Raw genomic sequence first — 25518 nt, forward strand, 5'->3', positions numbered from 1 at the left:
TAAAAAATTCACAATCATATTTGAAATTTAATTTATAATTAGTGTAAAATGATTTTTTATATTTTATTTGTAAATAAGCACTTTGAATAAGGTCAAAATCCGTAACAAAGTTTAAAAACAATTGATGAAATTTCTCAAGGGTTTCAAAAATTTGTCGTCTCCGAAGCTCAACAGCAGCCAAAACAATTTTGAATTAAATTCCAAATTTGTAAAAACATATATTAAAGGTTTAAGAAAGTAGAAACCAGCTCTACAAAACGCCGAAAACCTCAACCAAAGAGTGCAGAAAGTTACAAATATCGCTTTAGTTAAACAGGTTAATTAAACCAGTAGTTAATTTACGAAGGTCTGAAATGACAGAAAATTGTTCCAAAAAACGGTTCAAACTAAATTAAAAATTTACACTGGGATCATTTTTACCGCGGTTGATTGTACCGCTTTTGAAGGATTAAAAATATCCCGCTTTAAAAAACGCATAAAAATAACTCGCGTAAAAAAAGACCCCAGTGTATGTGAAAATTTTCTGAATCATGTAGCACAAATTGATTCTAAATTTTATCTTGATTTTAGCTGAATGAAATAATGTTACTGGTTTCAAAAAGGCCCAAGTGTGCCCTTTCTACTAGACACAAGATAAAACCAGATAATGCCTCGTTTAGGAATTACACAATAGGTCGAGTTGCATTTCTCAGCCATGAAAAATCGAAAAATCAACAGCAAATAGATGTTGGCCGAAGTAGTTACCCCTTTTGAGAGTTTTGAAATGAAATAATGATATTAAAAAGAAAATTATTTCACAAATTTAGTTTGTCAATGAATAAACGTGTTTGACTATATATATTTATGCGGGAAAAACATCAATTTCTAATCGTGAAAAAAACGGGAATTTGAATTTGGAAATCTGCGGTCACCCTGTGTCCACTAATTTCGAAGTGATAGCAGAAATAAAATTGAAATAGCAAAAAAAATTAACAATCAATGTGAATGAACAAGTTGCTGCGTTCTATGACCTATATTGAAAAAAATTTTTTTCACCGAAAATGTCCGGGGTCCGGATAGCATTACCCGGTCCGTTCCGAAGTCCGGATGGCTCCGTTCCGGTCCGGTCCGGAAAATAATCGAACTTTGAAGGTTTCGGTCCGATCGGACTTCGGACCGGACCGGACTTTTACCGGACCCTACCCGGTCCGATGTCGAACACTATTCCTAACTACCCACTCGGGAAAATAGTGAGACGCCGACCCTGCTTTTAATAATTTTTTCAACACGCTTTCGTACCTTTATATTATTTTTGTGGAATTTTACACATCACTTTTGGGTATGTTTTTGCTTTTCTGTTCTCTTTATTTTTCGAATTCGGTTCAATTTTCCTATTATCTATTTTCATGCACGTTTGGTTGCAACTTTTTGTGTGTTATTTATTTATTCTGTGATTTAGCAGTACGCTTTTATGATTTCCCACGTTGTCTTTTATGATGTTAGCTTCACGCTCTCAGAATTTAATGAAACTTAGTGCGTGTGTAGGGCTTACTACTTTTAGCAACTTTGCATATATTTTTTTCGAAAATTTATCTGTACTAACATTTTAAAGACACTGAAGTTATTTTTATAAATCATTATCTAAATGATAGCAATATATCGAAAAAAGTTATCAAAGGAAAACTTCAGGAAACTAATTACACATCAATTGAAAAATATTGAAAAAAATTAAAATCCTACATTGAAAAAAAAATTTTGAAAACAAAAAGTGATTTTAAAAATCGGTCACCCTTGATCTGTTCAAAATGAGTATTTTAGATAGACAATTTAGTTGCCTTTTTAGAAATCCATAGAAGGCACTCTTGATAAAATAAGTTTCTGTAACGAAACATTTTCCATGCTTGATGCGTTTTTACATTTTTTGCTTCTGAGATCATAACCGTTCTGTTTTGTTTTGTTCAGATTTTCTCTAAATTTGTCGATAGATGAGTCATTCCATGCTACTTCACAAACCAATCCTGAACGATCATTTCTGATTTCGCTGAAACTATGACTTCTGTTTCAGAAGAACCTATTCAAAATGGTGACTGATGGATAACAATTTCTATATCAACAAAACGGCTTTTTTTATTGAAATAATGTTTTCAGCAAAGATGTAGATAATAAATTTGCGGTTCTAAAAAAAGTATGTACACTGAAAAAAAATTTCTCTGCCAAATTTTCCAAATTGTCTCAAAATGAAAAATATCTCAAAAAGTACCTTTTTTCAAAAATTTATTTTTACCACACATTGAAGATGACAATATGTACTACTATTTGTCAACACTTGGTGATGGCAAAATGAAAACCAAAAAAAGTTATGAACGTTTGAGTATTTTGACATTTACACTTTGAATATTTTTTGAGTGTTTTTTTCTATCTACACATTACAATGTTGAAAATTTATCACTAAGAGCATAATACCAATCCAACGTGCTGTTTTTGTACCATAATTGATCATTTTTATGCTGGCCATGTTGAAATTGAATATACGTAACTCTCCGCTCCCACCATTTTGTTCTTACATGGTGAAAATTGCATAAAAAATCATGTTTCTCACATACATTTTCCATTTGATTTTGTTTCATTTCCCTAACGCAGACATCAAAAACGTAGACGAAATGATTACACGCGTTCCAGCCAATTGGCACCGCATTCATCACCCGACATTAGCAACGTGAAAAGTAAGCAGAATTGCTACAACGTGATTGGTTCTCATTCATTCACTCTACTTTTCCATTCTGAGTGACACTATAAAAGGATATATAGCATGGAGAGAAGCTCATTCCCTGGTCGACAGTCAAGGCGAACAGTTCGGCTTTTTTTCGATCATTGTTCGAATGCAGCCCGGAATTGAACGTTCTTTGTACCAATGAATATCTAACTTCAGGAATATTTCCTAAGCCAAGACTTTTTTATGTAAATAATATTTTGGAACCAAAGACGTTCGTGGGATCGGTACAGTGTTTTCGGCAAAGTTGTATACAACACTACACTGTAAAAAATTCCATGATCAGACAACCATCAATATTAGCCTATCTTTGTTCCATAGCAACATCTCTTCAAAGTTTCAGCCAAATCAAAAAGGAAAATTGGGAAAAAATATATTAAAATTGGGATATTTTTTATGGAATTTCCACCTCGTATATAAAATTTTGTGATAACTTGTGCTCATCTGGAGACTATTTCTGGTTGTTCATCTTCTCTGTAATTTAAGTTATTTTTACATTAGATGAATTCCACGAAAAATATCCCAGTTTCAATATTTTTTTTTAAATTGTCATTTTTGATTTGGCTGAAAATTTGCACAGCCGTTCTAAAGATGCCATTTTGTGCTAATGGTTTAATTTTATGGAACAAGACTCATTTTTGAGAAGCTATTGAAAAATGCTATTTTAAAAAGGTATTCATGATTACAATTATTTTAAGAGCCAAAGGAGTTTGTGTGATCGGTGTGACGCCTTCGGCAAAGTTGTAAATAATAATGTTGTCTTTCCGGAAAAAAACATACACTCTAAAAAAATGAAAAGAAGATAGAAGAAAAATTAAAAAAATATTGTCTAAAAATTGCTCTTTTTTTATTTAATTTTTTAATAAAAAAACTTCAAAAGATTACCTGAACAATGCAACCGGTCTGATCATGTCAGTCATCAATATTCTTTCACAGGGCACATTTTTTTATGGAAGGACAAAATTATTATCTACAACTTTGCCAAAGAGACTATACTATACAAGAGAATCAAACAAACCGTTTTGAACGTAGACATATTTTAAGTTCTCCATAAAAGGCTCTATTGGAAATTAAAAATATTTCTACAGTCAAAACGGTTCGAATGATTGGTCTTTGTCTTCGACAAAGTTGTAGATAACAACTTTGTCCTTCCAAAAAAAAGACCTCGAAAAAAAATCTATTTTTTTATTTCAAATAGTCATAACTTTTTTTTTAATACTCCATGATCAGACCGGCTACATTGTTTATGTAATCTTTTGTAGTTTTTCTAAAATAAATAGATTTTTTATTAATTAGCTTTTTTGAATAGTTATAATTTAACTTTAATTTAATGCTACGATTATTTTCCATATTATTTTACTACAGTGTCATTTATTTGTACAAATATATTTTAATAAAATCAAAAAGTTACACTGAATAAATATGATTCCTTATACACACCCTAACCTATCCTAAATGATAATACCGTGAAAAGTTTGCACACTAAAGACTAGCTTTCTTGGACAAAGTTGATTAAAATAAGTTTATCTGGAAAAGCTTGCAACTTTCCTAAATAAAAAGAATTGTATTTTTTTCTGTGAAAGAGTTAGCCTCGCTATTTTTGGTGTAAATGTGTCCATCATAATTTTGATAAAAAAGACCGTTTTAGCACAAAATAATTAAACACCACCAAACCGACGTTCTGAACCACTGTTACTACGGCGCTTTTACTTCGCAAAACCACAGTCAATAAATCGTCCTGCGATTGAAGTTTTTGGAACTTTTAAATTTTATGCTCACCAAAACGACGAACTCTTTCTCGATAGCATATTTCCTACTGACATGAAACTCACCGCAAAACCAAGCTCGCTAACTTGCAGCACTAAATCTCGTCGTCGCATAGAGCCACACATACAGAGAGTTGTCTTAACCCATGCAATCGCATTGCACGCTCGATAAGCGCCGCTGGGAAGGACGACGAAACGAGGACAAGAGGATATATATGCAGTTTATTCGTCGACAGTTACTTCGGAAAAGTTTTTCACCCCCGTCGGAACTAGTTTTACGGCTGACTGGTGGGTTTTGGGATCTGGTGAAAGGAAACGCCACTGCATCACAATCGATATCGTTCCACCAAATTAGGGAACTCGTTCGCGGTTGACTTTGCGGTTCCGGAACCACATGAAAACGACGACTGACTGGCAGGGTGGTGCGATTGTGTCGTATTTGCCTTTCCAAGTGGACTGGCAACCCAATTTATACTGGGACCGTTTGGTATTCCAGCCAGACCAGTAGCGTGTGTAGTTTTCCGAGCGTGAAGCAAGTAATAGTAAAAACAAAACAAAAACCTCACAAGGGAAAAGTTGCATTCAGCTTAAGCCCTAGCTGGGTTGATTTTGAAAAAAGCGCAAAAGTTACTTGGAAGCAGTTCAATTTTGGTGGTGATTTTCGTCCGTCTATTAACTTTTTTCCAATTTTCTTAAGATCTAAAGCTGTTTTTAAAAACAGCCAACAACAGATGTTTGCCAAATGATTACAATGGAGTACAAGAGCATAAAAACTGTGCTACTAGAAGTACCGAGTAAAGCATGCTCAAACATGAAAAGGCACGACAAATCGGACGCCAATGACGACAAGTTAGGTTTTTGAATCCACTCGAAAGCCATACCGACAAATCGCTCCTGCCGCTTCGTTCCGATTTTTGTTGTCGGAGTAAATATTTACCCGATGGTGCTAATGCTGGAATCATCCGTTTCGATGGCGTACTCTGTTCTAATGCTTTCGAGTATAGCCGGAAGAAAAAGCGAGGAAATGCGTTGCTAGGTGTATGTGTATGTGTATTCTCACAATCACCGGGGGTCAACCAGCAGGTAAACCTTACATCGAGCAAATTTGTCATCATTCGGTTTAGCTGGAATGGGCAGCCATCGTCGGGACACCGGGAGTCTCAACAACACTGAGACTGGGCCGTTTGAGATACGTGACCAGTTTTATCGCTTCGTTCAACATTAAAAATACGATCCCTTGGCGAACTGTCAACTGAAGTTGAAAAGTGTGCTTGCTTTTAATAATAGGTTTGACGACGAGGGGAATGTTTCGCCAGAAGAAGCACAAAAGATTGGTTACTGTCAGCTCCTGGAATTAGTCCAATTACAGTGTTATCGAGTTTGTCTTTCCGTTATTCATTTATGCACGAATGCTTTAAGTATTCCAAAGAGAGGAATCATTTTTCATGTCATCGCCGTACCATTCCGGTGATTCCAAAAGATACTGGCACGGAAGTACCGCAATGGGGTGTTCTAATTACCCAACTTCAATTAACTAATGTTTTGGTAGCTCGTCTACACCGTCACCCTCCGAAGAGAGAGGGTCAATAAAAGCGAACCCCTGACCGTCACGTGCCGTATCTTAGCATCCCATTTGCCACTCGCACTTACTCAGTACCCGGACCGAAAGCTAAAACGAAAGTCGACCATTAAAGCCGGTCCGGAGAAACGTGTTCCGTCCTGTTAATCTTCGGGAAAGAAAGTTTTCTCAGCGCATGAAACTCAGTAATAGTATCCACCTTTAGCACCTTCACAACCTTCACCCGTACCAAATCACCTGCAGCCGCACGCCACCATCGTCGTAACGTTTGACCCCAACCTCAAAGAGCAAGATGAAAATTACGCCATTCGGGGACCAGAATGAGACACGATTGCTATGGCAAGTTTTATGCCGGGTCAAAAAAGCACATTTCCTTTTCGGATGGTGATTTTCCGAGACCTATGTTTGCACCAGATAGTTAGACGGTTCTCTGGGGAGTAAGTGCTAAACTAAGTGTCTCTCTCTCTCTATGTTGCTTAAAGGAAATTGGATACACACACACATAAAATTGATCAGCAGATCAGCAGATAAATCAGACGGAAAAGTCACTGACGGGGTTGATGAGACTTTTCTGAAATATACACCAGGCTCGGTCTAATCTTCGCCAACTGCATTTGTTTCCAATGGGTTCTAGTATGAAGTCTAAAACTGTTGAGCTAGGATAAAATGGCATTGAAGCTAAATTTATCTGTACCTCACGAAACGCATTGTTTTACTTGCCGAAGACCTTTGAAGAATCTATTTAATATTTCGTCAGTTATGTCTTATGAATTGCATAAACATTATTACCATAGAGACAACAACTTAGACTAGGAAATTGTGCACATCAAAAACCTCCAAAATTGGAACCCATTATGAAATATCCATTAGGAAAAAAAAGAAACATATCACGCGAAAATCCAGTTTTTTTTTCAGAAATGAATCTACAATGGATATCAGTGTAGAAACGAAAGCAACTCCCCGCAAATTCGAAGCAAAAGTTTGTAAATATCTAGCAATTTACTTGGCCAGACGTTACCATATTTTTCGTTAGAGCTACCATGTGTTTCATAGACAGTGCTTGCCGTTATAAATCGTATAATTCCGATCCAAGACTACCGAAAAGTCTTTACTAACGGTCTGTTTTAGTTTGTATGCAGGAACAATACAACAAACTAACGTAACAATAAATCTCATCAAGAGCTTGTACCAACTTATTATAGAGTATGGCATTACCACCAACGGGTTTGAAACCGGTTTTATCATTATTCTTAAAGTTATTTATTGAATATTCTTCGCATATACGGGATTCATTTAAGTAAATTTTTGGCGGTTACTAGGTGATTCCAATTGGCCATACAATTTTTTTCTGCGTAATGCACATTGACTGTTTCCAACGCTACAAAAACGAGATCGAAATTTTTAACTCAAAAAAAATGTTTTAAAGCTGTAGAGTCTTCAGCTAAGTTGTGTCATTAATTATTCTTTATTTTATAGAAGTTGCAGCTTTGTGAAAAATCAACCCAAAAGTGAGAAACGAATTTTACTTTTCTCATTTTTGCATATGAAAACATTTTTTTCCGGTTAAGTTGTAACACATTTTATAAGAAACAACTTTACCGGAAACACAAGAACAAGATTTTTCACAATTTGGAAACGTTTCCAGTTGATTTTTCATTATTTTCATTTCGGACGAACAAAGAAAGTCATTCGAATCCGTTGATCCGTTCTTGAGTTAAATCGTGTCGACCGCCCACTTATTTTTATTTTTATAGATTTTAATTAGGTAGATTTTTAAATTAACACTCCGGTAGAAACAACGATTTATTCTTTGTTAGGAAAAGGAACGAATCTTTTGCCTTATGCGGTCTGAGTTCGCCGGCATTGTTTAGATTTTCCAAATTTCCAATATTTTTTTTGAAACAGAAGGAAAAATATCTCAACTTCTGGTGACGAATCTGCTATAAAATTACGTTTGCGGACTAATTCTCCGAATAATAGTTTTCACGCATTGTTACCAACATAAAATAATATTCCATAACTCGGTATTGCTCGAGATTAAAGGTTTAAAAATTTAGGATTACTCGTTATATTTCACTGCTTATTTGAAATCTTGGATTTTGCAATGGCGCTTGGGGTCAATTACTGGCCTCTAGGCATCATCCCAGTCCTGAAATTTACATATTGGGTAGTATTTGATCGTTTTAAGTTGTTTTTCAGGATCCAGAGAACGTTATCTTGTGTTAAAAATGGCACCCTGAAATATATTTTAGCCTTAAATCATCATCCCGGTTCTGAAAATACCGTTATTGGGTGGTATTCCGGCATCTGGGCTGTTTTCCAGAAACCGAGGTCACCATCTTGGATTTCAAAATTCACGTGCTGGTCTTTACTTGCATGATGTTTGCTTTGGGTTTGACAAATTAGATATTTGTGATTCTGAAAATATTTTCGAACATTTTTCATATAACTTTATAAATTATATTTGAGTTTCAAATACGGCAAATTTGATTATTCAATTTCTGAGTGTTTTTTCGGTTGCCGCTTCGTTTTGCCGAAACAACGATTTATTCTTTGTTAGGAAAAGGAACGAATCTTTTGCCTTATGCGGTCTGAGTTCGCCGGCATTGTTTAGATTTTCCAAATTTCCAATATTTTTTTTGAAACAGAAGGAAAAATATCTCAACTTCTGGTGACGAATCTGCTATAAAATTACGTTTGCGGACTAATTCTCCGAATAATAGTTTTCACGCATTGTTACCAACATAAAATAATATTCCATAACTCGGTATTGCTCGAGATTAAAGGTTTAAAAATTTAGGATTACTCGTTATATTTCACTGCTTATTTGAAATCTTGGATTTTGCAATGGCGCTTGGGGTCAATTACTGGCCTCTAGGCATCATCCCAGTCCTGAAATTTACATATTGGGTAGTATTTGATCGTTTTAAGTTGTTTTTCAGGATCCAGAGAACGTTATCTTGTGTTAAAAATGGCACCCTGAAATATATTTTAGCCTTAAATCATCATCCCGGTTCTGAAAATACCGTTATTGGGTGGTATTCCGGCATCTGGGCTGTTTTCCAGAAACCGAGGTCACCATCTTGGATTTCAAAATTCACGTGCTGGTCTTTACTTGCATGATGTTTGCTTTGGGTTTGACAAATTAGATATTTGTGATTCTGAAAATATTTTCGAACATTTTTCATATAACTTTATAAATTATATTTGAGTTTCAAATACGGCAAATTTGATTATTCAATTTCTGAGTGTTTTTTCGGTTGCCGCTTCGTTTTGCCGAAAGCTTACTCAACAAGTACGATTTTGAGAAAAGATGTATGATAAACTTACAGTCCCTAAGTAGTACTACAAGTTTGCGGAATTGTGCAATGCTCTAACTTTTATGCCTGAAGTGTGAGGACCATATTTAGTGCGATGTTCAGCCAATATTCGCGATGAATAGCATAGCATGAGCATGAGCATGAGCATTGACGACCGTACATATCGTAGTTGCACCTTCGTGATTGACCTGAGCTAGTGAAGTTGCACAGAGAACCACATAGATAGTTTTTGGGATGTTATACCATCTTCAATGTACAACAATTCAGTAACTCTCACTTTGAAAAGATCAATAACGGCGCCGGCCACGTCCTTACAGTCGTTGGGTAAAAATAGGAAGAGGATTTTTAGTTCGACAAACGTTGTTATGAGACTGAGTTCACCTCTGCATCTCTACGGATGTCACAGGAAGGGTATTTGTGTTAGTATGATGGGGTAGGAAAGATCAGGATTCGCCGTGGTAGGCAATACGATCAGATATTATGAAATCCCGCGCGCGGGAAATAATTTTTTTAACCAAATAATAAATCGTCAGATACAAAAGCTAAGCGCGAATCAACGAGCTGATTCGCAGGCACCGATTTTATGTTCTGTGAGAGTAAGCTACGCGATATTCTTATCTCCAGATCACCAGTCACAGCAAACCTATCTTTTTTCAATATTTTTGTTATTTTAGAATCAATAAAGTTGATATATTTGATAATAAAAACAATACTGTGACTATTTAATATACATCGCGATAACGTTGTTTGAAGCGGCCACTATACGGTATCCAGTTGCTATCTTCCTAACATTTGACATGTGACTTATATTCGAATGCGAGTTGTAAAAAGTTAATTATTTTCAATGGTCGCATCCATGATATTAATCGTTAACGTAAAAATAAATTATTATTATTAATTTTATTAAAGACACTTTACACTTTGTGTGCTGTGCATTCGTGACTGAAAAACGCAAAAATACATAATAAGTGATAAGAAGAAAAATTTAGAAAAAAAGGAGACACACACTCACCTAAACCAAAACGTCCTAAATTGATACAAAAACGCTGCGCTTTGCGCCGTCTAACCTCAGCACACAATCAGCCCAAGAAGTCGTGAGTAAAAAACACACACGCGGATACTAAAAAATAAGTATTTGATTCATGTCGGTTGGAGCCACCAGCAGTTTAAATAAACATGTCTGTAAATGTATGCACTTATCTTAGACACCGAGCTCCGAAGCAGCATTCAGTGAGTCAAGCACGCAGCCGCGCTCGCACCCGAGCACAAACAAACCGTTTCCATGATTACAGTTGCCGCTCTCTCGGCTTCTGCCTCTCGGTAGAACTTGCCTTCGGCGACAAGCATATGTACAGCGTAACACTGGAGAAGAGGTTTCACTGCAATGAACTCTAGACACAATACACTGCATGAACACGAACGCGTTTAAGAAATGTTACCAACACAACACTGCGCTATTAAGACAGCCATTTGCAGAGCGATAAACTGTACAAGAAAACTTTAAAAAAATTCTAACTTCAGAATTCCCTTCACTCGTAATTCACTTCAAACATACTGCAATCAACAAGGGATATCCTAAACTACAACTCTCACTCGAATTTCACCATTTTTGCATTATGCACAACAAATAAACGCGATTATTAAAGACGCGATAAACAAAGCGTCTACACACGGCGGGCTTGTTTTTCACTCTCCCATAATCTATCTGGCTAACACTTCCGGTCAAAAATAATATTTTTTCTGGATTCCTTGGTTTATTTCCTTCAAAAATCATCTATCAGTATTTTGCGGGTGTCTTACGTCTATAAATTGTCAAAAAAATAATTACGAAGTTGACAACTTTTTTCGTAAAAATGTAATATCTCGAGATTGGCTCATATTACCCCGGGATGATAGATGTTTCTTATGTGAAATTTTCCAAGGAACACGATGAAATTATCAAATTTAAAATAAAAATTGCTGCATTTGCCGATAAATTTAAGTTTAGTTTTCAAATACAAAAATAATTTATCTGGCAACACTTCCGGTCAAAACTTATATTTTTTCTGGATTTCTTGGTTTATTTTCTTCAAAAATCATCTATCAGTATTTTCGGACATCTTACGTCTATGAATTGTAAGAAGAAGAAAAAAGAGATTTTGAACAAAAAATGCGTGACTTTGCAATAAACAGGGGGGTCCCACAGAGCGGGGGGTATTCCAATCGACACCAAATTTGGGATTTTTCCAAAAGGACAGTAGATGAATAATTCTCCCAACTTTGAGCAAAATCTGTGATGGTCGTGTCCAAGTTTGTGCTTTTGTTGACCCAAATGTTAAAAGTTGATAGCACAAAGCCAGAACAAAATTTTATTGATTCTTTTTCAGGCCGCAAAAATCCTAATCTTATCAGAAGTCGATTACTAGTGACTCCGCTCGGCGCGTTGCATTTCAAATTTGTAGCAGAATGTTAGAATAAAATGTATAGAAGGTATTTGATAGCAGGCTGCCAATCTGTTCGCATAATGAAATGGTTAAAATGTTTGGACAATATCACGAATTGAATGAAATAATGCTGTGATCAACTCAGTATTCATTTTTGTTTATTGGTTTTTATCGTTACACGATGATAAATATGCCTTGAGATAGTGGTTTTTGACGATTGACGATCGACTACTCTGCGACCTTTTGACGTATTTCCGAGCTCCGGATTGTGAAGTTGTTTGCTGGACTGCATGCTCAGTTCTGTTCATAATGGCAACGAAACAAGAAACATTGCGCATACACATTGTACAGTTCTAACTGAAATGCACAAGAATCTTGACGAAAAGTTCACGGTAAACTATTTAAAAGTGAAAATCTTCCGGTTTCGGCTGTGTATAATTCCCTGTGTATAGAGTAATCGAAGACAGGTAATGGACAAAAAGGACTTCGATTTTTTTTGTCTTGTGTAGTTGATTTTTCCGATAAGTTCCCGAACTGAATTTCTTTAGAAAACCAGTCTCTTCTCCGCGTAAAGCGTATAAAAATCCTCGGAGTAATTTTGGAGTTGGTCACACAGAATGGTAACGGTGCAGAAAAAATCTCTCATGGCGAAATCCACGACTTCTTGATATTCATCTATTGGAACTTCAACGTCAAATCGCACAGGCTGTTGGAAATGAACCTCAGAGGAGACAGGATCGTTGTTACCTGCTCCACTGTGAAGGTACCCGACAAATGAGCAGCAGGAGATGCATATTCGCGAGTAAAGTGGGTATTTAAGGTAGTTTTTTTTTGTTTTTTTTTTTTCACGGTGACGGTTTGTTATTGGGGCCTGCAGATTGGATTCTCTCGTCCAACATTAATAAAGAAAAAACCGACTCCTGGGTCTCGATACAATCGACAATGTAGTCACCGACTCAAGTTTGACCGTCGAGCACCTGCTGAAAGCTAAAATAGGACGTTTTAAGGATACCTGCCTTCAATTGATTAAGTTACTGGATTGCAAGCAATTGCATTTAGTTTCGCTCAACAGGGGAGTAAAAACTTACTCCCAATCAGACTCGTTCCGGGTGACTTTCGCAGGGTCTGCACCGCCGAGTTATGTTTTCGTGGACAAGGTGCGTCTATCCATGCTCCTGTTCGTGCGGCGGATTATGAACTGCATCAAAGACTAAAGTGGGCGCAACAAACGGTGATATTCATGACACACCAATTTCCTACAAAGAATTTTTGAAATTTTCACCGCAGAGTACACTTGTCAACTGGTAGACCTCGCGGGATAACCGAGAATTGGAAAGATGGCTACATAGTATCATCCCCAAGGTATCCACCAAACCTTGGTTTCAAGGGTTGGATGTAGGATATAGGATGCGTTATGTCTTGGATTATGTCCAACCACTACGGCTTAGACGCACATCTATATAGAATATCCCCAATATGTTCGAAACTAGCTGTAAAATGGCTTATTAGAAACGCTATAATATCCTTAAAATATCTTGAAAACGTTTCAAAGAAGCACCCCGAAAACTTTAGCATTACCTGAAATGAGCTAATTTATGTAACTTTAACTCAGAGAGTTGCCGCCTTTTGCAAAATTGTTAAACAGGTCAAGGGCTTTCGTGTGGTGTGCAATTTATTTCTAGTTTGGATATAGTTTTAAGTATTTTGAGCATAGTTCATGTCATGAGTTCAATCGCTTAAAAAGGTTCGGATTTTAGTAACATTCTTCAGGACTGTAAGGGAATCTGGTTTTTATACAGTTTGGTGTGGAAATAAGACTACTACGTAGCACCAGTGTACATTTAATTTTAAGTATTATTAACTTAACATTAGTCTACATTAGTATTTAGGCTGATTCGATGTGACTCACAGGTTTTGTTGACATGTGTATAAAGGCGTCATCAATCATTTAGCAATATGCATGAAGGAGAAATATTTAAGTTGAGGTAAAATACATAGAATTGTATGTATAATGACCTTTTGAACAACTTTGCTGAAGATCGCAACTTTTTAGAAGGTCGGAGTCGTGAGATAAGTTGAGGTCAAAATATGAAAAATTGCACGCACACTATTGCCACATGGCGGCGGAATTCCATACACTCACCCAGAAGCCCCTTATCTTCACACAAGTTTTTTGAAGATCGCATCTTTCTAGGAAGTTTGAATCGTGAGATAAGTTAAGATCTAAATACGTTGAATTTTGTGCTCACTAGCGCCACATAATGGAGTTCCGCACTGAACTGTCAACCATCCGAAAGTCCTGACCCTTCTGAACAAATTTACTGAAGACCGCCAACTTTCTAGATTGTTCGAAATACGAAGTATCCGCCTGTTCCCGGTGATGCTAAATTTATTAGGGTTTGCTTCTATATTCAAACAGGGTGTATGTGTGTATTACGCTAAAATAACACAAACGATCCTAAGTAACCACTTGACCCCATTTGTACCTAAAATACGAAACCCAACAAATTTGCCTCAGTGACTTCCAATCAAATATTTCTTTGGGTTTTGAAGTTCCTTGGCGTATAAAAACAACTCGTAAACACAGATTTTGCTCTAGAGTTAAAATTGGAAAAAATCAAAATCAACGTCTATATCGAAGTTAGGCACCTGAATTTGAAAATCTAGTAATTCAACCAGGGAAAACCAGGGAAAAGTGGTCTGGTTTTGAGCGCTTATTTTTCAGTCAGGTTTTCGAGGTTTTGGCATCAATCGATCAGAAATTCTTTCACGGTTAAATTTATGTAACAAAAACAAACTATTGTTTGAGATACACTATTGAAAAATTGGTTATTAATATCGATTGTCTAAATCATACCGCGCAGCCAATCACTACCTCTCTTCCCAAGCACAGTCGACACTAACGGATACAATCGATCTGACTTTGTTGTACTGTTGTTGTCACTTTCTGTTTCCAATGCTTATTTACGTTCCTTGTCATTTCATTATCTACTTAGCCCCTCCTTCTTTCTAACTAACTGACGAAGCCTTGGTATAAAAGGTACCGTTTGAACATTTCACCCCATCAGTTTCATTACTAAACCGTACCGGTTACATACGGACGCTAGGGGTTAGCAGTAGAAAGGAGGAAAGACAAAATAGTACCGGTCATCTCGTGCCGGTTTCACCCGTAATGCTGGTGGCTGTTAGTAGTACATGGCTACTGCAAAATACTAAAATGGCTGGAATTCTGGACGAACTAACCAGTAAACAAGAATAATCGGCAACTGGCACGTTTTGGTGCCTCGAAGTTTTGTAAAAGAAGCGTTGCAATTCCCTCTACTATTTGTTTTAATGGAATATAAGAATACGGTAGTCAACGTCATGCGGTCGTGTCTTGAATACCACCCTCCTACTATTTTGTTATTGCAGTATTTTTTTTTTTTTTTTTTTTTTTATTTCGAAATATATACCTAATCATAATTGTTTGTTTCCGGCATCGAGATCGAAAATCTCTAGATTAAGAATCACACCTAATATTTTACTGCCTATTTTGCACTACGCGCTTCACACATACAGGTCGGACTCGATTATCCGGAACATCAAAAAAAATTCAACCCGGATAATCGAGTTTTCCGGATACTCGAATCACAGAAGAAAATATTCAAAATTGCTATTAACGAACATAAAATAAATATTTCCTCTTTCTGTGGCGTAACCAGAAATTATTTATGAGGCGAAAAGGGATAAAATCTTAAGGAGCAAAAAATGAATAAATTGGACATGGATTATTTTCACTTATTCAAACATGTCCCAAACATGCCGGAAGTGACATAAATGGTCACAAATATGCCAAAAGGAATAGTAAACGTAAAATTTCGGAGAAAAAAATTAAAAACGAACACCGAAAAAATAAAAATTCCGGATAACCTTGTAATTCTATTAAATCAATTATCATTTCAAATTACATCAAATTTGTTAGATCTCAAATGTGGAAATATCTTTCGGATTCCAAAATGCAGTATGGAGTTCATTCTCGTTTTCTGAGCATTATTTCGATTCTTCAAATTCTGAATGAAACACCGAACCCTAATTTTATGGCTTCTACATCCTAACTTTTAAAAATTTTGCAGCCTCTCATGCTCATCATTAAAAATAACGACTCTCAAAAAGCACTACGTCTATCTCAGCTGTCGAAAAGTTTCGAGTTGCGAATCAGCAGAGTTCTTCCGGCCGAAACTTTTGCTGCCAACGGAATCAAATTCACCCCCTCCTTAACCGTCGAATACATTCAAAACAACTGGTACACGTAGAGTAACAATAGCAAGACAACACAACACAGTAAAGCAGAAACATTTAATCCACACTTACGATGATGAAAGGATGAAAGATGATTACTGTGCCGTACGAGCGCGGAAGATGATGAAGAATAAAGTAGAACATAAATGAACACAACAACGCTCAACAAAAACATTGCGGAAAATGTGAACTCAAGCAAGGAAACTTCCGCAAACTTTTTCGAAAAAGTTCACGCGGAGGTTGGAGAGTGAAAAGCGATACGAAAACCATCCTTCAATGTGCTGCCGGATTTTTGTTCAACAATCTTGCTTCCGGTGTTGGAATAATGGTGAGCGCAGGAAAGCTTTTTGACAGCGCCTTCATCTGTGTTCGCTGTGCTGCAATTCAATGCCAGCTGCAATTAAATCGAAACGCTAAAAGCACTAACCAGAGCGCTAAGTGAAGCGTGAGTGGCAAGCGGGTCAAAAGCGCGGTGCATTTATTCTCGGTGCACAAGATACAAAAAAAAACAGAAGCAGAGCGTGTATTTATGATTGATCAAACATCACGCAGCACTGTGGGATGGAAGTGATGGAAAATACCAACAGCAGAGCAACAAACTAACCAACGAATCGTTCAAAGGAAAAAAAAGTATGTGCTGTAGTGGGGTTTCTTTTCCTTTAAACTTTAATGAGAAAAATAATCAAAGATTGTTTGCTTACCCTCGCCGTCGGACTTTAGATAGAGCTTTCCTCGGGGACTCAAGTAGGAGCGATGCGGTTCTGTCATTATTGTTGTTGTTGTTTTAGTTGTGGGTGGTTGTTGTCGGGTTTTGTGGGTTAATTTGTGCGTGTTTGTTCATTCGAGTTCAGTTGGGAAATCGAGAGAGCAGGAGAAGCGGAGAAAAAAAAAGAAAGAGAGAAAGGGAAGAGAATAGTAGTATGATCGCAACAAGCTTCTGCAATTGGATGATACCCTAGTTAGTATTGTATTTAAAAGTAGTTACCGAAGAGGATCAATTCATTTATTTTCTATTTGACAGAAAATGACTCCAGATTAAGGCTCAAAATCGTTGGCAACAACTTTGAAACCGTGACAAGAACGAGAAATAATTTTATAGCCATAGAAAATAATATTGACCCCCAAAAACTTTGGAATACGATAGTCAATTTAAATCAGCCTGAAACTCGCTGCAGGAAGGTTCCAAGAGCTACTCCGAAACATAAAAGAATACAGCCAAAAAACACTTTTTTTTTAAAAGACTTCTATTGGAGGTCGAAAAACCCACAAAAAAGGTCCCAAAAAATAAGAAATGTTTTGGCAACCGGTTTTTATTCGTCATTTAAAGTGTGACAAAAACAACAATACAGACCACGAAACTGAAAACTAACTCAAATATGTAGAATGAGAGAAATTTTATCTCAAACGATTGAAGTTTAGCAAAACAAAATGATACTTGAGACGCAAAAACTTCAAAACTAACATTGTGCCAAAAGGCAGTTTCGACTCCCAATCCACAAAAAAAACCCCTCTTCAAGCTTTCCTCCACTCCAACCATGCACCCCCCAAACTTTCACTGCAACACTAATGAAAGCTGTCATTTCCCATTACAATCAGTCTGGCAGTGTTTTTGTGGCTACACGCATTCCCTTCTTGTGCCTCCCCCAGCGCAAATAACAAACAACGGCCACACCGCGCAGCTCATCAGCAAAACTTTTCAGCACCACACATACACATACACAAACACACACAAAGCACTCAATTCAATATGTTAATGAACAGCTAGACAGAAAGTCCGTCCAGATCCGGAGCTGCCTCATCGCTGGCGGAGAAAAGTATTTAAACTGAAACTTTCCCGACTGTTTAGTTTTGCTGTGTTTACCGAAAAAAGACACTGCTTGAATGTCATTTATTTTACTCCTTAGCACCGAAAGGGTTTTCAACCATTTAAATATTTTCCAACATATGTGTGAAACTGAAGGGTCATTATGTTACCCATCAGGCACCAAGGTCACCGTTATCAATTAGTCATAGACTTGACCAAACAACAGCGATGAAGATGATACTGATGATGTGGATTATGATGATCACAAGGATGATGGCGGTGGCGAAAACAGCTGATAATGGATATAAACACAAACACTTACCGTGCGTCTCCACCGATTCACGTCCGTTCGGAAGCTGAACAGCCGATCCGAAACCACCCAGTTTAACCGGGGCCGAGTTGTCTGCGGTCGCAAGCAGAGCACACGCCGGCCGGACGTCCCGATGGATGATATCGTTCTCGTGGCAGTAGCGAAGCGCTTCCAGGATCTGGCGCATGTAATGGCTGCAGATAGAGCGAAAAACGAGAGAAGCACACGCCCAAGCGGACACGTGATAATTAACGGATTAGCGAGGGATAACCATTTCGATTAGGGTAAGAGTAGTGCATCCATGCGGTAATTATACTAGCGGAAATGCGGTTTTAGGCTGCTTTTATGCGTGTTATTTCTAGCATAACGAAAATTCTCCATTCATGAACAAAAAACGTATTTCATCACATATCAACACCAATCTTGAATGCCAAAAAAATATATATATCATTGGTCACGGTGAAACCGTGTTTTGAAACAATTTGCTACCACCTTTTCGATGCGGTAAAACAGCATTATTTTGAGTGACCAGCAGTTTATTTTACTGAAGCAATAAAAACAGTCAGCAACATTTGAGCAAACATCCGAACGATTCCCGTGCATTTTTCGACAAAACAATACAATAAGAGTAAAAAAAACCATCCACTTACCACGCCACTGCTTCGCTGTACACGAATCCGGCCACAGCACGTCTGACCACTTCAAAACAGATGTCTGATCCTTCCATGCTGCGGGATTGAAAAGGAAAAACGAAAAAGAAGAGCAAAACACAGATATAATAAAAATTAACACTGATACTGAGCGTACATTCAAAACAGGAGCTTCGCCCTGGACCATCCATTCGTGAGGAAGAGAAGGGAGAAAAATCAATAGCATACCACCATCGCAATCAAACGCCATTGCCGATGAGTATCATCAATCATGGACATCCAGCAGTCGAGCACCATTTTCACAATTCAAGCGGGAGAAGAAAAACAGGCGTTTGAAACTGAAAAAGTCCTTGTTTCTATGACGCATGTGGGGAGAGACGACGGAATTTTTCCAGTGTAAAAGATGTCGGACTTTATCTCTCATAACTGTGCCTAATGGGACGGTTACTGATTCTAGAGGACATTCAAATTGACAGATTGTTTTATGAACAGTCAGTAGTAACCTACGAATGGGATCCGGGAGATAATAACTTTGAACATGAGTTTTTTGTGAGGTTAGGACCTACCGATTTTGTTATTTCTAATATTGTCAACCTTGACATTTCTAACACTTTTGAACAAACTTCGACCTTCCTGGTTGTATTTAGGAATATATGAAAACTTTTTCGAATGTTGAGTTATGCCAAGCAAAATGTGCAATTTCAACCCTCTGCCAAATTTATGTGTCTTTTGAGAAAATTTAAGAACGCTTGAATTTTGGTCAGATTTATGACTAAAAAACAGAAAGGATGTGAGAAAAATAGAAATAGAAAGTTAAGAAGCACTTTTCGGCGATTCTGAGCTCAATTTGGGATCATTTTCTATTCTGGCCTTTTCTGGCCTTTAGAAGTACTTTTCGGCGATTCCGAGCTGAATTTGGGATCATTCTCTATTTAGGCCATTGCTGGCTCGTAAAAGCACTTTTCGGCGATTCTGAGTTTAATTTGAATTCATTTTTTATTTTGACTGATGGGTTTTTATTTTTTCTTTTTTTTATTTTGTCTGATGGGTTTGAATTTTTTCTGGCCTTAAGGAGCACTTTTCGGCGATTCTGAGTTTAATTTGGGATCATTTCCTAGTTTGGCATTTTATGGCCTTAAGAAGCACTTTTTGCCGGTTCTGAGCTCAATTTGGGATCATTTTCTATTTTGGCCTTTTCTGGTCTTTAGAAGGACTTTTCGGCGATTCTGAGCTTAATTCCGGATCATTTTACATTTAGCCTTCTCTGGCATTAAGAAGCACTTTTTGGCGGTTCTGAGCTCAATTTGGGATCATTTTCTATTTTGGCCTTTAGAAGCACTTTTCAACGATTCTGAGCTCAATTTGGGATCATTTTCTATTTTGGCCTTTTCTGGCTCTTAAAAGCACTTTTCGGCGATTCTGAGCTCAATTTGGGATAATTTTACATTTTGGCCTTTTCTGGCCTATAAAGCACCTTTCGGCGGTTCTGAGCATAATTTGGGATCATTTTCTATTTGGCCTTTTCTGGCCTTTAGAAGCACTTTTCGGCGGTGTTGAGCATAAATTGGGATCATTTTCTATTTTGGCCTTTTCTGGCCTTTAGAAGCACTTTTCGGCGATTCTGAGTTTAATTTGGGATCATTTCCTAGTTTGGCCTTTTTTGGCCTTTAGAAGCACTTTTTGGCGGTTCTGAGCTCAATTTGGGATCATTTTCTATTTTGACCTTTTCTGGCCTTTAAAGCACTTTTCGGTGGTTCTGAGTTTAATTTGGGATCATTTCCTAGTTTGGCCTTATTTATCCTTTAGAAGCACTTTTTGGTGGTTCTGAACTCAATTTGGAATCATTTTCTATTTTGGCGTTTTCTGACCTTCAAAAGCACTTTTCGGTGATTTTGTGCTCAATTTGGGATCATTTTCTATTCTGGCCTTTAAAAGCACTTTTCGGCGATTCTGAGCTCAATTTGGGATCATTTTCTAGTCTGGTCTTTTCTGGCCTTTAGAAGCACTTTTCGGCGATTCTGTGTTCAATTCGGGATCATTTTCGATTTTGACCTTTTCCGGCCTTTAGAAGTACTTTTCGGCGGTTCGGAGCTTAATTTGGGATCATTCTCTTGTTTGGCCTTTTCTGGCCTTTAAAAGCACTTTTCGGCGATTCTGAGCTCGTTTTGGGCTTAATTTGGAATCATTTTCTAGTCTGGTCTTTTCTGGCCTTTAGAAGTACTTTTCGGCGATTCTGTGCTCAATTTTTCTATTGTGGCCTTTTCTGGCCTTTAGAAGCACTTTTCGGCGGTTCTGTGCCCAATTTGGGATCATTTTTATTTTGGCCTTTTCTGGCCTTTAGAAGTACTTTTCGGCGGTTCTGAGCTCAATTTGGGATCATTTTCTATTTTGGCCTTTGAAGCACTTTTCGGCGGTTCTGAGTTTAATTTGGGATCATTTCCTAGTTTGGCCTTTTTTATCCTTTAGAAGCACTTTTTGGCGGTTCTGAGCTCAATTTGGAATCATTTTCGATTTTGGCGTTTTCTGACCTTTAAAAGCACTTTTCGGTGATTTTGTGCTCAATTTGGGATCATTTTCTATTCTGGCCTTTAAAAGCACTTTTCGGCGATTCTGAGCTCAATTTGGGATCATTTTCGATTTTGACCTTTTCCGGCCTTTAGAAGTACTTTTCGGCGGTTCGGAGCTTAATTTGGGATCATTTTCTTGTTTGGCCTTTTCTGGCCTTTAAAAGCACTTTTCGGCGATTCTGAGCTCATTTTGGGCTCAATTTGGGATCATTTTCTAGTCTGGTATTTTCTGGCCTTTAGAAGTACTTTTCGGCGATTCTGAGCCTAATTTGGGATCATTTTCTATTGTGGCCTTTTCTGGCCTTTAAAAGCACTTTTCGGCGGTTCTGTGCCCAATTTGGGATCATTTTTATTTTGGCCTTTTCTGGCCTTTAGAAGTACTTTTCGGCGGTTCTGAGCTCAATTTGGGATCATTTTCTATTTTGGTCTTTTCTGGCCATTAGAAGCACTTTTCGGCGGTTCTGTGCTCAATTTGGGATCATTTTCTATATTGGCGTTTAGAAGCACTTTTCAGCGATTCTGAGCTCAATTTGGGAACATTTTCTATTTTGGCCTTTTCTGGCTCTTAAAAGCACTTTTCGGCGATTCTGAGCTCAATTTGGGATGATTTTACATTTTGGCCTTTTCTGGCCTATAAAGCACTTTTCGGCGGTTCTGAGCATAATTTGGGATCATTTTCTATTTGGCCTTTTCTGGCCTTTAGAAGCACTTTTCGGCGATTCTGAGCGTAATTTGGGATCATTTTCTATTTTGGCCTTTTCTGGCCTTTAGAAGCACTTTTCGGTGGTTCTGAGTTTAATTTGGGATCATTTCCTAGTTTGGCCTTTTTTATCCTTTAGAAGCACTTTTTGGCGGTTCTGAGCTCAATTTGGAATCATTTTCTATTTTGGCGTTTTCTGACCTTCAAAAGCACTTTTCGGTGATTTTGTGCTCAATTTGGGATCATTTTCTATTCTGGCCTTTAAAAGCACTTTTCGGCGATTCTGAGCTCAATTTGGGATCATTTTCTAGTCTGGTCTTTTCTGGCCTTTAGAAGCACTTTTCGGCGATTCTGTGTTCAATTCGGGATCATTTTCGATTTTGACCTTTTCCGGCCTTTAGAAGTACTTTTCGGCGGTTCGGAGCTTAATTTGGGATCATTTTCTTGTTTGGCCTTTTCTGGCCTTTAAAAGCACTTTTCGGCGATTCTGAGCTCGTTTTGGGCTCAATTTGGGATCATTTTCTAGTCTGGTCTTTTCTGGCCTTTAGAAGTACTTTTCGGCGATTCTGTGCTCAATTTTTCTATTGTGGCCTTTTCTGGCCTTTAGAAGCACTTTTCGGCGGTTCTGTGCCCAATTTGGGATCATTTTTATTTTGGCCTTTTCTGGCCTTTAGAAGTACTTTTCGGCGGTTCTGAGCTCAATTTGGGATCATTTTCTATTTTGGCCTTTTCTGGCCTTTAAAGCACTTTTCGGCGGTTCTGAGTTTAATTTGGGATCATTTCCTAGTTTGGCCTTTTTTATCCTTTAGAAGCACTTTTTGGCGGTTCTGAGCTCAATTTGGAATCATTTTCAATTTTGGCGTTTTCTGACCTTTAAAAGCACTTTTCGGTGATTTTGTTGTCAATTTGGGATCATTTTCTATTCTGGCCTTTAAAAGCACTTTTCGGCGATTCTGAGCTCAATTTGGGATCATTTTCTAGTCTGGTCTTTTCTGGCCTTTAGAAGCACTTTTCGGCGATTCTGTGTTCAATTCGGGATCATTTTCGATTTTGACCTTTTCCGGCCTTTAGAAGTACTTTTCGGCGGTTCGGAGCTTAATTTGGGATCATTTTCTTGTTTGGCCTTTTCTGGCCTTTAAAAGCACTTTTCGGCGATTCTGAGCTCATTTTGGGCTCAATTTGGGATCATTTTCTAGTCTGGTATTTTCTGGCCTTTAGAAGTACTTTTCGGCGATTCTGAGCCTAATTTGGGATCATTTTCTATTGTGGCCTTTTCTGGCCTTTAAAAGCACTTTTCGGCGATTCTGAGCTCATTTTGGGCTCAATTTGGGATCATTTTCTAGTCTGGTCTTTTCTGGCCTTTAGAAGTACTTTTCGGCGATTCTGTGCTCAATTTGGGATCATTTTCTATTGTGGCCTTTTCTGGCCTTTAGAAGCACTTTTCGGCGGTTCTGTGCCCAATTTGGGATCATTTTTATTTTGGCCTTTTCTGGCCTTTAGAAGTACTTTTCGGCGGTTCTGAGCTCAATTTGGGATCATTTTCTATTTTGGTCTTTTCTGGCCATTAGAAGCACTTTTCGGCGGTTCTGTGCTCAATTTGGGATCATTTTCTATATTGGCCTTTAGAAGCACTTTTCAGCGATTCTGAGCTCAATTTGGGAACATTTTCTATTTTGGCCTTTTCTGGCTCTTAAAAGCACTTTTCGGCGATTCTGAGCTCAATTTGGGATGATTTTACATTTTGGCCTTTTCTGGCCTTTAGAAGCACTTTTCGGCGATTCTGAGTTTAATTTGGGATCATTTCCTAGTTTGGCCTTTTTTGGCCTTTAAAAGCACTTTTTGGCGGTTCTGAGCTCAATTTGGGATCATTTTCTATTTTGACCTTTTCTGGCCTTTAAAGCACTTTTCGGTGGTTCTGAGTTTAATTTGGGATCATTTCCTAGTTTGGCCTTTTTTATCCTTTAGAAGCACTTTCTGGCGGTTCTGAGCTCAATTTGGAATCATTTTCTATTTTGGCGTTTTCTGACCTTCAAAAGCACTTTTCGGTGATTTTGTGCTCAATTTGGGATCATTTTCTATTCTGGCCTTTAAAAGCACTTTTCGGCGATTCTGAGCTCAATTTGGGATCATTTTCTATTTTGGTCTTTTCTGGCCTTTAGAAGTACTTTTCGGCGATTCTGAGCCCACTTTGGGATCATTTCTATTTTGGCCTTTTCTGGCCTTTAGAAGCACTTTTCGGCGGTTCTGAGCTTAATTTGGGATCATTTTTTGTTTTGGCCTTTTCTGGTCATTGAAGCACTTTTCGGCGGTTCTGTGCTCAATTTGGGATCATTTTCTAATTTGGCCTTTTCTGGCCTTTAGAAGCACTTTCCGGCGATTCTGAGCCCACTTTGGGATCATTTTTATTTTGGCCTTTTCTGGCCTTTAGAAGCACTTTTCGGCGGTTCTGAGCTTAATTTGGGATCATTTTCTATTTTGGCCTTTTCTGGCCTTTAGAAGCACTTTTCGGCGATTCTGAGCTCAATTTGGGATCATTTTCTATTTTGGCGTTTTCTGGCCTTTAGAAGCACTTTTCGGTGATTTTGTGCTCAATTTGGGATCATTTTCTATTCTGGCCTTTAGAAGCACTTTTTGGCGATTTTTAGCTCAATTTGGGATCAATTTACATTTTGGCCTTTTCTGGCCCTTAAAAGCACTTTTCGGCGATTCTGAGCTCAATTCGGGATCATTTTCTATTCTGGACTTTAGAAGCACTTTTTGGCGATTCTGAACTCAATTTGGGATCATTTTCTATTTTGACCTTTTCTGGCCTTTAGAAGCACTTTTCGGCGATTCTGAGCTCAATTTGGGATCATTTTCTATTTTGGCCTTTTCTGGCTAATAAAAGCACTTTTCGGCGATTCTGAGCTCAATTTGGGATCATTTTTTATTTTGTCCTTGTCTGGCCTTCAGAAGCACTTTTTGCCGGTTCTGAGCTCAATTTGGGATCATTTTCTACTTTGGCGTTTTATGGCCTTCAAAAGCACTTTTCGGTGATTTTGTGCTCAATTTGGGATCATTTTCTATTCTGGCCTTTAAAAGCACTTTTCGGCGATTCTGAGCTCAATTTGGGATCATTTTTTATTTTGTCCTTGTCTGGCCTTCAGAAGCACTTTTTGCCGGTTCTGAGCTCAATTTGGGATCATTTTCTATTTTGGCCTTTTCTGGCCAATAAAAGCACTTTTCGGCGATTCTGAGCTCAATTTGGGATCATTTTCTATTCTGGCCTTTAAAAGCACTTTTCGGCGATTTTGAGCTCAATTTGGGATCATTTTATATTTTGGCCTTTTCTGGCCTTCAGAAGCACTTTTCGATGATTTTGTGCACAATTTG

The 25518-nt window shown here is 37.7% G+C and overlaps 1 protein-coding gene across 18 annotated transcripts in view; it reads right to left on the reverse strand.

Annotated features, from left to right (window-relative positions):
- LOC129718965 (peripheral plasma membrane protein CASK) overlaps positions 1 to 25518 on the reverse strand; it is a 692936-nt gene that overhangs the window by 577871 nt on the left and 89547 nt on the right. For 17 of the 18 annotated variants that reach the window (XM_055670234.1, XM_055670239.1, XM_055670250.1 and 14 more), the window contains exons 4-6: positions 18880 to 18957; positions 18242 to 18423; positions 16817 to 16876 (exon numbers count right to left, since the gene is read on the reverse strand). In XM_055670234.1, coding sequence (XP_055526209.1) covers positions 16817 to 16876; positions 18242 to 18423; positions 18880 to 18957 — 320 coding nt within the window. The remainder of the gene's footprint in view (positions 1 to 16816; positions 16877 to 18241; positions 18424 to 18879; positions 18958 to 25518) is intronic. The other variant, XM_055670236.1, reaches the window with a different exon arrangement.

This window comes from Wyeomyia smithii, chromosome 1 (assembly GCF_029784165.1).
Source record: "Wyeomyia smithii strain HCP4-BCI-WySm-NY-G18 chromosome 1, ASM2978416v1, whole genome shotgun sequence".
NCBI classification, from domain to species: Eukaryota; Metazoa; Arthropoda; class Insecta; order Diptera; family Culicidae; genus Wyeomyia; species Wyeomyia smithii.